The sequence below is a fragment of the Camelus dromedarius genome, chromosome 9 (assembly GCF_036321535.1).
Source record: "Camelus dromedarius isolate mCamDro1 chromosome 9, mCamDro1.pat, whole genome shotgun sequence".
Taxonomy (NCBI): Eukaryota; Metazoa; Chordata; class Mammalia; order Artiodactyla; family Camelidae; genus Camelus; species Camelus dromedarius.
In genome coordinates, this window is record NC_087444.1 from 77,840,406 (window position 1) to 77,855,125 (window position 14,720).

Sequence of the window (14,720 nt, forward strand, 5' to 3'; positions counted from 1 at the left end):
AGCACAAATAATGAAAGTCACCCACCATCCCACCCCCACCTTCTACCCTGAAGTGGCCGTTGTCAACGTTTTGGTGTATTTCCTTCTAGGATTTTTAAATGGCCTATAAAAGGGGGATCACACAGTGGTTAGCAGCTGGCTCCTTCTGTTCTAAAGCGGCTTCTGTAGCATCCCTCTTCGTGGCTGGTGTATTCTATCACACGGATGCCCTGTCATGTATATAACCATCCCGCACTGTTGGACATGTAGGTTGTTTCCAGTTCGCTGCTGTGAACACTGCCAAAATGAACAAATTTGAGCTTGCAGTTTTGCCCTGTACTAGTACTGTTGGTCACGGGGAACCTTCTGGAACCTCCATTAAATATTTATTGAGTGCCTAAGAAGTGCTGGCCACCAGGTGAGGCTCAGTCCCTGCCCCTCAGAGCTCACCCTCTCTGGGGGACTGACAGTACCCCCTCTGCTGCCCTGCCCACTCAGGGCCCCCCAGGGACCCCAGCATCCAGCCCCTGGCCCCCAGAGAAATCATCTCTAAGTGGATGTGTATGACAAATTTAATTCCCTCTTCTTCATCTCATAAAGGTTTCTCACATTTTTGTACAAAAACCCAGGCCTCCTTTCCCCCTCCCTCCCCACCCCAACACAAAAAGTAATTGCTTAATAAATAATACATGCTCCTGCCCAGGCCCAGAGGGGTGGGTCTCATGGAGACACTGTGGCCAGACTCCTTAGAGATCCAAGAATCCAGGACCCCAGTTCCCTCCTCCTCAGAGACCCCCGAGTCCACCTGCCTCCCACCCACCCCCTTAAATAAATAAGTATAAATAAGGCACAGATCCACCCCACTCCCACCCAGGTCTCCTGGATGGATCACCTCTGACTACAGGGAGACAGTGGGGTGGGGGGTCCTCTGGCTGCAATGCCCCCAGTCCCAAAATAAATAAATAAATAAGATCTGGCTTTGAAGGATGCTGGTGGCTCTGGGTGGAGGGTCACAGCCGAGTCTTCAGCAGCAGCAAGCCCCGGACAGCCCAGTCGAGGGTCAGGTGCAGCCCCCCAAGGATGGCATGGGCTGCCCGGATGCCTCCCCAGGCTGAGGACGGTGGGGCCAAGGGGGGTGCCGGTGGGTCTGGGGGCGCCTGGGGCAGGGCCAGGCGGGACATCTGTTGGGAGAGGACGGAGGGTTAGCAACAGTCTGGGGTGCAGTGGGGGTTGGGGAATGGGGTGGTTGGGGCCTGTACTGAATCAGGTAGGGGGGTGTCCAGGTTGCATATTTCCACAGCATCTCTGGCCTGTGAGGTGGGGTGTCATCTGGGTAGGGAGTTCTTCAGGATGTTGAATTCAGCAAATTGAGGCTGGGGTGAAAAGGTGGTGGTCTTAAGGCTGGGATTCCAGGGCCATGTTCATGGGGCTTGGGGTGAGGTCTGTAGAGTCAGGGCTGGGATCCTGGAGCTAGGTGAGGGCTGAGGGTTGAAGTCTGCGGTCAGGCCCAGGATCTCAGGGCTGAGGTCTTAGATGTGGGGTCTCTAGGCTCAAGCTCAGGGACTTGTGGGTGAGAGCTGGTCTCTCAGGTCTGGAGTCTCAGAGCTGAGAGTTGGAATTTGAGTTCCAGGGTCTTTGGGGTCAAGTCCAGGAACTGCAGTCTGAAATCTTACAATCTCAGCGTCTTGGTTCTGGGGCTTTGAAAGTCAGCATCTTGGAGTCTTAAGGACTTACAACCTAGATCTGAGGTCTTGGGGATTCAGGGCTCGGGGTCTGGGGTCTTCCAATTTGAGATCTCAGGGTCTAGGTCCTTGAGGTCTGGGGTTTGCAGTTAGGGTCTCTAGGCTGGCTTTGAGTTGGGGTCCATCATCTTAGGGTCTAGAGCCTTGAAGTGTCAGGATCTCAGGGTCAGGAGGTGAGGGGTCTTAAGGTCTGGAGGTTCAGAGTGTCCAAGTCTTAGGGTCTAGAATCCTCTTGTCTTTGGGCCAGTGTCTCCAAGTCTTGGGGTCAGGGTTTGGACTCTCAAATCTTAAGGTTTTAGGGTAGGAGTTTTGGAATCACGAGATCATGGGGTTTATGAGTCTCACGTGAAAATTTAGAGTTTCAGGGCAGGATTTTGGAGTTCAGTGCCTCAGGGACAGAGTGAGGATCTCAGAGCAGGTCTGGGATCTGGAGTCTTGGGGTCTTGGGTCTCAGGGCCAGGTCATCATACCAGGAGCTGCAGCCGGCGCAGCAGCCGGTCCAGCCGGGCCTGCAGAGCACCCAGTTCGGGCTCCAGGGTCCGCAGGGAAGGGCCTCCTGCCCTGCGCAGCCACTGCACGTGCCTCAAGTAGGAGAACAGGTCTGCCCGCAGCCGTGTCAGCACTCCTGGGAGCTGGGGGACATGCGGGGGCGTCAAGGAGCACTTGGCAATGCCCACTCCGGTCCCCAATTTCCTGCACCCCCTTCACTGCCCAGCTCCCACTTTTGCCCCATCCCTCTCCCCTGCACTTACCTGCAGGGCTCCCAGCGCCCCTGCACTCATGGCCAAGGTGGGGAGGGAATCCAGGTTGTGGTCTCCGTCAGCTGGAAATTTGTCTCTCTGGGGGGAAAGAAGCCATGAGAGGGACCTGGCTCAGCTCCAGGAGTCCCTCCATCCTCCACGACAGGCCACACACACACACACACACACACACACACGCGCGCGCGCTCACACCCCGGCTCTGCCACCAGCAGGGTAGCCTAGAAGCCCTCCTGACTCTGGGTCTTGGCCCCAGCGCATCCCCTCCAGTCTCTCCTACCAGCTGTGCGGCCAGCTGCCGGGTGTCCGCCAGGAGAGAGCGCGTCAGGAGGACGGCGCTGTCCAGCTCAGCCCGAGGGTCTGGGGAGGCCCGCGGGGGGCCAGGAGGTGGCCCTGGGGCAGTAGCTCTATCTGGCCACAGGCTCAGTGCGACCAGGACCAGGCAGCAAACACCTGGGGGCAGGAGAAGAAAGAAGGCTCAAGCCGGACTCGTGGGTCTGAGGGAGGAGGGGCTGGGGTGGGGGTCCTGAGTCCCAGGGAGGAGCGCCCAGGGCACTTCGCAGGGCCTGGGCGGGTTTCCCTCTCCCTCTCCGGCTCTGGCTGCCCCGCCCGTCGGAGCAGACGCGGCCCTGGGCGGGTAGACGGGCCGGGCGTCTCCCGTCCGCCCCCGGACGCCGGAATCTGGGCCCCGGGGCGGGGCAAGAGGGGGGAGACACAGGCCAGAACCTGCCCCCTCCCCGGGCTCAGGAGCCCGAGCCGGACTGAGAGCACGGGAAGGAGACCGGGACAGAGGCCCGGGGGCCCTGACCCCTCCCCGGGACACCCCCCCATAGGCCCGCCAGAGTGGACCGCGGAAGGCCGGGCTGCAGTGCCGGGGATGCCCCGCAGCACACCTGGGCGGAGAGAGGGAGAGACGCGGGCACCCCGGGCACGCGGCGGGGAGAGAGGGACCCGGCGGCGCTCAGCGCGGGGGCTCCGGCCCGCTCCCTCCGCGGCCACCCATCCCCCAGCTGCCCCGCCCACCCCGCCCGCCAGCCAATCAGCGCCCCCCGGGCCGCCCCGCTCCCGCAGCACACCCCCAGCCCGCCCCCTGAGCCCTCCCAGGCCGCTGTCTGTCGGTCTGTCCGCATCTGTCTGGCTCTCTGGTTTCTGTCTGCACCCCTGTCGCTCCCTCTCTCTCCGCCCCTGGGGTCGATGTTCCGGGCTTGCTCTCACCTCCTTGGGCTCTCTGCCTCAGTTTCCTTCCTGGAACCTGTCTGTCGGAGTCCCTGGGTGTCTGCGTCCCTCGGTCCCCGCTGGCTCCCCGGGATTCCCAGGGCTTTTGGGATCACCCCCTGGCATTTGTATCCCTGTCTCTCCCTCTGAGTCTCTATTTCTTTCTTCCTGGCGCTGCGCTGAAGGTGTCTCGGCGTCTCTGATCCGTCCTTTCATATGTCCCTCTGCCAGTCCCTTCTCTAGGCCTCCTGCTTTCTCTGAATCTTCTTCCCTCTCCGTCCCTGCGTCCCCATCGCTCTCCTCTGTCTCTCTGTCCGATTCCGCTGTGTCTGTCTGCTCCCCACCCTTCCCGCCGACGGTCCCTCCCTCCTCCCTCCCTGTCCCCCCTCTCCAGGAACTTGAACCAACTTACTGTTCATGTCCCCACAGGGCAGGGGTTCCCCAGGGCAGGGGGCAGGGAGCTGGGGGCCTTTAACCCTTCCCTGTCCGCTGCCGTGGGAGCCCTGGGGGTCAGCTGGGCCTCGGCCTGGGGAGGGGAGGCATGTGCGTGTGAGCAGAGAGGGCCGCGGCAGTGAGGGAGTGTGTACGCCTGGGGGGTTATATAGGGGGCCGGGGCGGGCGGGCGGGGGGCAGGCGGCAGGGGAGGGCGGCCTGACACATCCTGACTCACCCTCCCTGCCTGCCTTTTCCATTCAGACGGAGCCGGCTGCCTCGCAGGGCTCACGCCGCCGCGCTCGGAGGAGGGCACGGAAGGAAAAGTTGGAAAAGTTGAAAAGGGAAAGGGGGGGGTGGTCGGAGAGGGGCTGGTGAGGTCATTGGCGTCCCCTCCCTCCACCTCCTCGGCCGGCCGCCGCCAGGGCAGACACACTCAGCTCAAGAACTGGGGCCTGGCTGCAGGCGGGGGTCCGACTGGACCAGGACAGACAGAGAGATGTGGCAGCAGGGAGAGATGGGGATGGGGCCACAATATGCAGGCCTGGGGAGATGGAGGTGTGAGAGGAAGAGATTCCCAGGGGCAGAGAGAGAGATGGAGACACTGAGACCCAGACACACAGAGAGATGGGGACACGGGACAGAGATGGGGAGTCTGAGATGCAGAGATAGAGATACATGGAGAGATAGAGACAGCCAAGGAGATACACCACAGGAGCAGAGGAAACCAGGAGACAGAGGAGAGGTCCTGGGAGTCAGAGATAGCAAGCAAGATGAAGACAGCAGGAGAGATTTGCAGAGACCCAGAGGGACCCCCAAAAGAAAAGAGATGGAGACAGGGTGTGTCAGAAAGAAGAGAGGCAGGCAGCAGAAAAGGGAGACACGAGGCAGGGTGGCAGAGATGGAGAGGCCCCAGGAGGCAAAGATGCCCAGAGGGATGGAGACGCTGACACAAGGAGGAGTCAGCAGTGGGGACAGACTGAGGGGGAGCCTTTCTCCAAGAGACAGGCTGGGACATGGTGAAAGGGAGCCAGAGGCAGAGACAGGGACCAAGAGACAGAAGTTGTGGAGACCTAGTATAGGTAGGACCTCGGGCATATGGCTTCACCTCTCTGTGCCTCAGTTTCTCTATCTGTGAAATGGGGACACCCCGGGCACCTCCCCCTTCCCAAACACCTGGGTGAGGACAGAGTGAGTTCAGACCACACAGTCAGCTCTCAGTAACTGTGAACCATAGCTATTCTTGTGGTTGATGTTTATTAACACACCCAGGGAGACAGAGAAAAAGATGCAGGTTCTGGGAGAGATGGAGATGGTGCGAGCCAGACAGTGAGGATGAGGAGACCTGGACAGGCAGCTCAGAGGGGAGCTGGAGACCAGGGCAGGGCAGGGAGAACACCAGGCCGAGAGGTGGAGATGCAGAGAGGGTTTGGAGCAGGAGATGCAGATTTGGGAGGACAGCGATGCCAACACAGGCACACAAGGGAAGCACCACATATATGGAGCGCAGCTGGCCCAGGGGATTCACAGCAGCCAGTGAGGGACCAAGACAGGGACCCAAGTCCGCAGGAGTCCCCCTCAACCCCAGGAGAAAGGTGGCAGAGAAGGATGGAGCGGACTGAGAAGACAAAAGGTGAAAAGGACTTCCAAAAGTCTCCCCTCCTGGCCCCTGAGACTGTGCTAAGCGGGAAGGGGGCTCTGGGGATGAATGGCGGCTGGAGTCATCCCCCTCCCCTCCCCCACCACTGGGGGGACGACTGCTCAGGTCCCCGGGGAGGTGAGGTCACAGCCCCCCCATGGTGGGACATGACCTCATCGACTCAGGTAAGAGCTTGCTCTGCCTCTCTCAGTCTGTCATGGCCACCCCTTCCAGGGCCCCCCAGGGGCCCTCCCCAGCCCCAGCTCACGCTGGGACCCAGGCCTCTGACCACTGGTTCTCCGCCCCTCAGGGGGCCTGTTTCCGGCTGAGTCAGCGTGGGGGGCCCAAGGCTGCGTCAGTGAGGGGAGAACTGACGTAGCCCCCCCCCCAGACCGGCGGGGCCAGCCAAGGTGACTCAGGCCACCAGCCTGGGGGATGGACTGGCCTGAGGGGATCGGGGACTGGGCCTGAGGCCAGCATGAGAGCAACAATAGGGATCTGGTGATGGCAGCCCCTTCCACCTACAGGGAACCAGGGGTGCCAACCCCAATCCCACTGCTCCAACCCAGGATTTCAAGACCCCAGATCCTCCTCCCTCAGAACCAGGATTTCAAGACCCCAGATCCTCCTCCCTCAGACTCAGGAGTCCAGACCCCCAGCCCCTCCTCCCTCAGACTCAGGAGTCAAGTGTCTAGTCCCTAAACTCTAGTTTCTAGAAAGGTGGAGAAACCTTGTGCTCATTCTGCAACTTGGGGAGCACTCGGCTGGGGAGGGTCAGGCGTTTGGGCCTGGGTTAGTGTGCTCTGCCTAGTGCCAAGCCCCTCGTCCTGCCTCAGCCCTCCCCCAGTGTGGCTGCCAGAGGCCCAGGGAGATGCTGTGGGTACGGGGCAGGAGGGTGGGGGATTGCTCTGGATTCCTGGGTCTTCTCCAGGGGTGGGCACACTTGGGCTACTTCTGTGGAAAGGACAGCAAGAAGGAGAGACAGAGACATGGGTGCCGAGGTGGAGAGGCAGGGTAGGGGACTCACAATGACAGAAGATGATAGTGACAAACAGAGACACAAGAGCACAGAGACCAGAGGTAGAAGAAGACAGAGATGCAAAACAAGTTGGGACCCACAGAGACACAAAGAGACAAGTTCAGAGGCAAGGACTGGGGGAGACATGGAGCCTAGGGTCTGAGGAATGGCCACAGACGTGGGGGAGATGCCACTAGGATATGACGGGGGACCCCAGGGGGTCCTTGCTCATGTGCTGGCCCTTGGGTGAGGTGGAGCTGGCTGGTGTGAGGTCAGCAGGTCCGAGGCTGTGTGTGTCCGTCTGTCTGTCCCTGGGGGGTCCTGTCTGGCCACTGGGGGGTGACGGGGCAGGCGGGCCGCAGAGGCAGACCAAACCTGTCATTAGCGGTGAGGGCCGTGACGGGGGCCCCCCTAGTCCCAAGCCGCGGTCCAGGGCCTGGCGGCCCCGCCCCCCACCCCCTCCTTGATCCCTGAGGAATCCCGGGAATTGGGAAGTGGGTCCAGATGATGTTGACACAGGAAACGGTCAGCAGCTGCCCGGCCTCAGCCCCACAACCCCTCTGACCCCCACCCCCGGCCCCCTGCCGAGCCCCCTCTGACCTGTGTCATCTCTGACGAAGGCAGCCCAGGGCCCACTCAGCACCCACCAGGATGTTTACAGGAGATGGGCAGGACAGGAGTCAGCCTCACAGGGCTTCCTGAGAAATGGGGTCTGGACTCCTGGACAGCTGCCCTCAGACCAGGAGTCTGAGCCCTCTGCCCTCCTCCTCCCTCAGACCCAGGGGTCCAGGCCCCCAGCCCCTCCTCCCTCAGACCCAGGGGTCCAGGCCCTCAGCCCCCTCCTCCCTCAGACCCAGGAGTCTGAGCCCCTAGGCCTTCCTGCCTCAGACCTGGAAGTCCTTACCACCAGAAACCCCCTTCTCTCGAATCCAGGTATCCAGACCCCTAGCTCCCCTTTCTCTCAGACTCAGGATCTGGACACAAAGACACACTGCCCCAGGGGAACTGAGCCCCTTCCCCACTCTGAAAAGTTGAGTCAGGTTCAGGGAAGAACCAGGGTTCATGTCTCCAACCCAGTCCCCAAATTGACCTCCTACCCCACCACTGCGAGGGACCAAACCAGGAGCTTGAGGACCTCCACTTGGATCTGTTTCCCTGTTTGCAGGTGAGGAAAGTGAGACTGAACTAGGAGAAGGGGCTCTGGGCCCATGAGTCACTCTCCCCTGGCACTCAGATCGCTCAGATCTCGGCATGGCCCAGCCCTCCATTACATATTCCCCATGGGGAGGGCTGGATGCCTTTGGGACCAAGAGACCCCTGGGCATGTGCTCTGGCCTATGGCATGAGCCCCATTTTCTCATCGCCCTCCTAGGTCTTCTGGTTGCTAGGGGGCCTCCCTAACAATGGGGCTCAGTGAGGCCTTCTGAGCCCCAGGGCCCCTGCCCCTGGTTGCTAGGGAAGGCCCCCAGCAACCAGATCTCAGGAGCCTTTGGGCTACCTAGAGCTGCCTCGCAGGCATCAGGTTACTAAGCAGAGGTATTCCCTGGCAAAAAGGTCTCCGGGTGCCCACCCCTTGGGGTCCTCCAATTGCAAGGAGGAGACAGACGCCTTAGACTGCTACTTGCTTTCTGCCCAGGGTGCTAAGGCAGCTCTTCTAATGCCTGGGCCCCACCTCCACCACAAGGCCCCCTTCACCTGGTTGCTAATGAAGCAGCCCCCTAGCAACCAGGCATGACCAGGCCAGTGTGACCCCTCTTCCCTCTTCCCCAATGCTAACGGGGCTCCCTGGCAACAGAACTTAGAACATTGGGGGCCAGGTGGGCGGGGCCAAACCGGTTGCTGGGGTGATGGCCTTCAAGGTCTCTCCCCACAGAAGCCCCAGGAGTCTGGGGAGGCAACATGGTGGGCTCTGGGATCCCAGCTTTGGGCCTCTTCCTGCTCATGCAGGGCTCAGTAGGTGAGCCCTGATGGGAGGGTCAGAGTGGAGCAGGGAGCCTCCCCAGCCTCCATACAGCCTCCCAACACTGTCTTTTTCTTTCACAGATGGGAATGGAATCCAGGGGTTCTTCTATCCGTGGAGTGAGCAGTAGAGGGAATCCTGGGTCCCCAGGGACAGGGAGTCCAGACTAGACTCTTGGGTCTAAAGGGAGAAAGGGCTGGGGTCTGGACCCCTGGGTCTGAGGGAGGAGGGGCTGGAGGTCTGGACCCCTGGGTCTGAGGGAGGAGGGGCTGGGGGTCTGGACCCCTGGGTCTGAGGGAGGAGGGGCTGGAGGTCTGGACCCCTGGGTCTGAGGGAGGAGAAGCTGGGGGGCTGGACTCCTGGGTACTACACAGAGTACACTAGTCAGGCAGCCCCAGAGCCTGGTCTTGGGGTCAGGCTCTGTAAGGAAGGTGCCCCTCGTGGTTGGTCCCCAGGCTGTGAGGGAGATGTGTGGGACCGGGAGAGCTGTGGGGGCCAGGCAGCAATTGAGAACCCCAATCTCTGTCTGCGTCTACGATGCTGCTACCGCGATGGGGTCTGCTACCACCAGCGGCCGGACGGTGCGTGCCTGGGAGCCAGGGCCGCTGGGCTGGGGCGTGGTGGCTGGGACCCCTGGGCCTCACCCCTCCCTGCTCTGTGCAGAAACCATGCGGAGGAAGCACATGTGGGCTCTGGGCTGGACGTGTGGAGGCCTCCTCTTCCTGATCTCCACCGTCTGCTTGTTCTGGTAAGTGGGGTCAGGGCTCACGGCTCCGGTGCCCCCGGGAGGCAGGTGGACAGCATGGCTGAGGGTGTCCCCTCCCCGCCAGGTGGGCCAAGCGACGGGACATGCTGCGGCTTCCAAGGTTCCTGAAGGACAGGTGCAACCTGTCCAGGACGGTCTCTCTGTTATCCAAGGACCGGGGGACTCTGAGTGAAAGGAAGACGGCGTCCATCGGCAGCATTCCTGCTTCCCTGCCTGCGGAGGGGGCACTGGACGTCTCAGGGGGCGAAGGGGAGGGGACAGGAGAAGGCGAAGACACAGAAGGTGGGGAGGATGAAGATTAGGTGCACCCTCGGGGGACCTCTCAATACAGATAAAGCACACAGATGTGTGGTCTCTTTTCTGAGAAGCATGAAGCAGGGGGCAGCTGAGACCCGGAGGCAGGGAGTGTGTGTATGTGTGTTTTAGGGGGACCTGTGCTGATGGGGGTGCTCGGTTGATCATGGAGGCTGTGAGCTGAAGGGCATCTGGAATAACAGGTCCAGGGCTCAGTGGGGAGGAGCCAAGCTGAGGGGCACTTGGGGTGATAAGGGGGTCTCTGAGCTGATTGTGGGGGCCTGGGTTGAGTGTAGGTCCTGGGCTGTGGATATGGGGATCTGGGCTGGGGGATGGGGTGAGTGGCGGTGGCCTGGGATGATGGGCCAGCTTGGTTGAGGGGTGTCTGAACTGGGCTGGGGGTCATGTTCAGCTGTGCCCCTCAGCTCTCCTTCTACCACTGCCTGACAGCCTCTGCTGCCTGCCCTTGGGACCCTATCGCCCTCTGCCATCATTGGCCTTACTTCCCACCAATGCCTGACAGTGGTGGCTCTCAGATTCCCCTGTGACTGGGCAGAAATTTTCTTGGAAGTTCATTACAGTTCAACACCCATCCTGCTCACACCCCTTACCATCCCTCTGTCGTTTCTCAGGTGACAGACCCTCCCTAACCTATCCTCCATAAGTACTGCCCCCAATAAATAAATAAAGTGAATTTTGCAAGTCTAATTTTGCCTCTCTGTCTGCTTCTCAGTGGGCCCAAAACTAACAGAGAAGCCTGGGCTGAGGGAGGCCTGGATTGAGGGGGTGGGTCTGGCCTTGAGATCCTTACCCCCACTCCTGTCCCTCCTGGGTGAGGGGGTAGCATGAAGCTGGGCTCCTAGGTCCTGGAGGGTTTGGGTGGCCCTTCGCCCAACCCCTGCCCCAGCACCGTCCCTCCCCAGACAGACATGCAGTGCTGTGAGGCAGAGCTGTTTATCCAGAGGATAGAGTGAGGGCAGGTAGGCATCCGGCCAGAAGATGTTGGGGACAGCTGCACACCTCAGCCAGTTGGGCCCTGACAGGTGGGGCCATGTGTTCACCTGCAGGAGGGAGGGTGGGGTTAGTGGTGGATGCTTGTAGCCAGGCATCCCAGGGCTACCACCCAGGGGGAAGGAGCCCTTTTCTCCCACCTCAGACCCTCACAATTGACTCCTACACTTGCCTATATGCTCCTTCATTCCTCCACGCCCTGATTTGCTGCAGCCAGTGTAGCTTTAACTCACTGGAATCCAGTGGTACAGGTGGGGAAGGAGAGGCAGGGAGAGGCAGAGAGAGGGAGAGACTCATATACAGCAAAGAGAGAGGGACAGACAGAAATATATCAAGGGAAAGACAGAGGCACAAAGATAAAAAAAAGACTTGGAAGACGGAGAAGACTGGAGTCCTGTGTTTGGACAGGCATCTTTTTCTTTTAGGAGTGGCCCACCGGCCAGTTGGCTTGGCCAGTTTCTGGCAGGTAGTTCCATCCAGCTGTGTTAGACTTTTGGACAAGGTAAAGGGCTTTCAGGGGTAATTTTAATCACAGGTGGTTCTTTCTGCATGGTATGGCAAATTTTGTGTTAGCTCATGCTTCATCTATGCATACATTTGTTCATCTTAAACTGTTGCCTCGTCCGAATCACAGAGCCTAACAAATGACTGGAGTTACTATTTTCTGAAGTCTCACAAAGAAGGGTATACAGCTAGATTCATTCTGGATGCATAGGAGGGAAGTTAATTCATCACCTACAGAGAACGGCTTTGGATATTAGGATTTAATCTTTGTGTGGAACTCCCATTTGAGAAAATGATTCCGTCACTCATCCATCCATTGTTCTACTTATCCATCCAACCACCAGCCAACCCAACTGTCCTCTCATCTATCTACCTACCCATAGGCCCAAACATCCATCCAACCACCCATTCACCCATCTGCCATCCGTCATCCATCCCACCATATCCATTCACCCATCCATTCATCAACCAATTCATCTATCCATGTGTCACTCATCTATCCATCAATCCAACCACATCCAGCCATCCACCACCTATTTATCCATCAACAATTCATCCATTTATCCCTCTATCCACCCACCCAATCCATCCACCCACCTTAGCATTCCCCAGCAAAGTTCACTCTTTGCTGGGGAATGCTAAGAACAAAGACACCAGAGACCCAGTTCTTACCCTAAGGGGGCTCCCTGTTGTGTGGGAGAGACAGTATCAGCACACAGATAAAACACACGGTGACAGAAGCAATAACAGAGGTAACTCAGACAATGTGAAGACCCAGAGAAAGGCATTGAAATAGAGTTGGATCTTAAAAGACACATGGGAAGTTTTCCATGTGGAGTACAGACAACAAGGGCACTCCTGGTGTAGGTGAAGGCAAGGACGGAGGCCAGCTGGCATGAGACAGCCTGGCCATCCGTGGACTGAGGGATGCTGTAATAACTGCAGAGAAGGCAGGAGATGAGGGGCACTGAAATGTGGGGGGTACACATAGTAAGTGGCTTGGAGTCGGCCAAAAGGCAAGAGGGAGTGACAGAGGAGTACACTTTGGAGAGTACAAGAGGTAGCTCCCCTTGAAGAAGACATGGCACCTGTTGGGGCCTCAGTGTCGGCCCCGGGATGGGGATAGTCACAGTAGTGACCTCAGAGACTCAATGAGAGGATTAAATGGGAAATGGGACCGGGTGCACCTGGGGACTGGTGCACAGGAACAAATGTCCAAGTGTTAGAGGAGCTAATGGTGACTCTCCAGCCCTCATTTGTGGGGGCAGCGTCTTATCTGTCTCTCCCAAGTCTGCACCTTTGTCTGCGTCTCTGGGTCTTCATCCTCTGGCTCTCTGCTCTTCTCCTTTCCAGTCTTGCCCTCTACCGTTGTCCCTCTGCCTCTCTCCACCTTTCCCTCTCTCCTCGATGTCTCTCCATGTGCCCCCTCTGTCCTTCACCCTCTCCCACTCTCTCTCCAGTTCTCCTTCTGTCTCTCCCTCTCTTCTGGCTCTCCGTTTCCCCTCCGCCCCGCCTCGCCTCCCCGCCCCTCACCTCGGGCTCACTCGGCGCCAGCACCCGCCGCCCCAGGCCCGGCCTCGAGCGTGGCGAGCTGCAGGCGCACGCGGCGGGAGCCGGCGGAGGGCGGCGGGGGCGTGCGGGCGGCGCGGCGCGCTCCCCGGGAGCCAGGCGCGCCGCGCCTGCCGGCGGAGGAGGAAGCCGGCGCCGACCAGCGGCGGGAGAGCTTTCGCGCCAGGCGGGCCAGAGCCGAGGGCCGCAGGCCGTAGTCGCGCTCCAGCTCCTGGCGCGAGATCTCGATGTTGCCGGTGTACCAGAGGATCCAGCCCAGCAGGCTCAGGAAGACGAGCAGCGCGCCCGAGTAGATGAGCAGGTCGCCGAAGTCGCGGCCGCGCACCTGCAGCTGCGCGAACACGCCGGTCAGCAGCGCCGCCATGCCCGCCACGTCCAGCGCCACGGCCAGAAGCAGCGCCATCCGGCAGCGGCCCAGGCCGGACGCCGGCACGGGCGCGCCCGCCGGCGTGGACGGTGCGCCGGGCGGGGGCCCCTGCGAGGCGCACACCGCCGGCGCCGCCGCCATGGCCCTGCTCCGCGGCCGCGGCTGGCTCCGACCGAGAGCGTTCCGCGTTCCGGGTGCGGCCCGGCCCGGGGCGGGGTCAGGGGACTGCGCCAGGTGTGCCCGGCGCCCGCCTGGTCACCTGAGCTTAGCTGGGTGCGGCGGGCGCGGCCCGGGGGCGCCCTGGCCGTGTTTTCTAGGCAAGATCTGGCCTTCAGAAGCCTATGCTGAAGGCAGATGGGCGCACAGATTAGGGTGGCCCAGGACCCCTGCATCCCAAGGAGCGCGAAGCACTGCGTGGTCAAAATTCAGGGTGCTTTAATGGAGACAGCGTAAGGCTCTGCAGGAGCCCCGGCCATGTTTCTGTTCATTGCCGCCTCCAGGCGCTTCCTATGCACCAGAGCCTACGGTGGGGACAGGTGCGGTCATAAACAAGGATCAGAGAAGGCCCCAGACTCCAAGGAGCCCCAGGAGGCAGAGAATCAGCAGTCGCAGTGCCCTAGGGGAGGAAACGGCTCTGCGGAGCTGACATTTCTCTCACTCATTGCCTGCCTCCTGGGGCTTCCTGTATGTCCAAGGGACAAAGGTGGATCGGACTCACAGGAACTCTGCCGCCACCATCAGATTCAAGGCACTCTAGAGGTGGCAGCAGGGCAAACCCCAACATTGCTGTTTCTCGGTAGGCTCCTCCTGGGGCCTCTGGACTGTTAGGATTCTTCATCGGCGAAGTCCAGGGGCACAGACAAGGCCCCTGCCCTCAACGAGCTCCCAGACATAATCACAAGTTGAGGCTCACTAATGGAGGTGACATAAAAGACTATCATTCCTTTTGTTCACTTGGAGTCTCGCCCAGCCCTGTGATGGTGAGGCTGAGGATAGTTCAGCATGGTTCCTGCCCATTAAAGATGGCCCCAAATTGGGGGGAGGGTGTAGCTCAAGTGGTATAGTGCATGCTTAGCATGCATGAGGTCCTGGGTTCAATCCCTAGAACCTCCTCTAAGAATAAATAAATAAACCTAATTACCACCCCCCCCAAAGGAAAGAGGAAACAAAAAGATGGCCTGAAATTAACTTCTATAAAGTGTAACGGGTGTGACATAGGGCGGACTGGTGCGGGGAGGGATAATGGGGCTGGAGGTCGCGGGGCACAAGGAAGCGGCTGGGCGAACAGGTATGGAACCCCTCAAGAATCCGAGAGCTTTCCCAGGCAAATCTCTCTTCCTCCAAATACAACTCGCCCTTAGAGGAAATCCATGCTCCCCTGGGGTGGCCATCAGCGAGAAGGTTCGGTCCAACTTTTCTCTAGAGTCTAAATAGTTGAGTTTATTTTAAGAGGACCCTGGGGAGGG

The 14,720-nt window shown here is 59.7% G+C and overlaps 3 protein-coding genes across 4 annotated transcripts; 1 reads left to right on the forward strand and 2 right to left on the reverse strand.

Moving 5' to 3' along the window:
- Positions 1-631: 631 nt before the first annotated feature.
- Positions 632-4,252, reverse strand: IL11 (interleukin 11). The gene is made up of 5 exons (XM_010991536.3): positions 4,107-4,252; positions 2,760-2,932; positions 2,474-2,560; positions 2,192-2,353; positions 632-1,160 (listed from the first exon to the last, which is right to left on the reverse strand). Exons 1-5 carry the CDS (start codon positions 4,111-4,113, stop codon positions 990-992), a joined length of 600 nt encoding a protein of 199 aa, XP_010989838.3. The 5' UTR covers positions 4,114-4,252; the 3' UTR covers positions 632-989.
- A 3,197-nt stretch (positions 4,253-7,449) lies between these two features.
- Positions 7,450-10,503, forward strand: TMEM190 (transmembrane protein 190). 2 transcript variants are annotated; one of them, XM_010991492.3, is made up of 5 exons: positions 8,427-8,740; positions 8,827-8,862; positions 9,199-9,324; positions 9,407-9,491; positions 9,574-10,503. In XM_010991492.3, exons 1-5 carry the CDS (start codon positions 8,683-8,685, stop codon positions 9,809-9,811), a joined length of 543 nt encoding a protein of 180 aa, XP_010989794.2. In that variant the 5' UTR covers positions 8,427-8,682; the 3' UTR covers positions 9,812-10,503. The 2 variants fall into 2 exon arrangements, with proteins under 2 accessions (XP_064345933.1, XP_010989794.2); XM_064489863.1 differs by lacking the exon at positions 8,427-8,740 and adding an exon at positions 7,450-7,948 and having other exon boundaries at positions 8,827-9,491.
- Positions 10,504-10,741: 238 nt separating this feature from the next.
- TMEM238 (transmembrane protein 238) lies at positions 10,742-13,462 on the reverse strand. Its single transcript, XM_064489862.1, has 2 exons — positions 12,852-13,462; positions 10,742-10,864 (listed from the first exon to the last, which is right to left on the reverse strand). Exon 1 carries the CDS (start codon positions 13,393-13,395, stop codon positions 12,859-12,861), a length of 537 nt encoding a protein of 178 aa, XP_064345932.1. The 5' UTR covers positions 13,396-13,462; the 3' UTR covers positions 10,742-10,864; positions 12,852-12,858.
- Positions 13,463-14,720: the final 1,258 nt, after the last annotated feature.

Bases quoted from the DNA above. Each gene is read 5' to 3' on its own strand.
- IL11 (XM_010991536.3), bottom strand. The intron at 2,354-2,473 runs GTAAGTGCAGGG...CATGTCCCCCAG, and splicing joins GGGCGCTGGGAGCCCTGCAG to CTCCCAGGAGTGCTGACACG. The intron at 1,161-2,191 runs GTATGATGACCT...CTCTCCCAACAG, and splicing joins TGCGCCGGCTGCAGCTCCTG to ATGTCCCGCCTGGCCCTGCC.
- TMEM190 (XM_010991492.3), top strand. From the start codon at position 8,683: ATGGTGGGCTCTGGGATCCCAGCTTTGGGCCTCTTCCTGCTCATGCAG. The intron at 8,863-9,198 runs GTGAGCAGTAGA...GTTGGTCCCCAG, and splicing joins GGGGTTCTTCTATCCGTGGA to GCTGTGAGGGAGATGTGTGG. The intron at 9,325-9,406 runs GTGCGTGCCTGG...TGCTCTGTGCAG, and splicing joins CTACCACCAGCGGCCGGACG to AAACCATGCGGAGGAAGCAC.
- TMEM238 (XM_064489862.1), bottom strand. From the start codon at position 13,395: ATGGCGGCGGCGCCGGCGGTGTGCGCCTCGCAGGGGCCCCCGCCCGGC.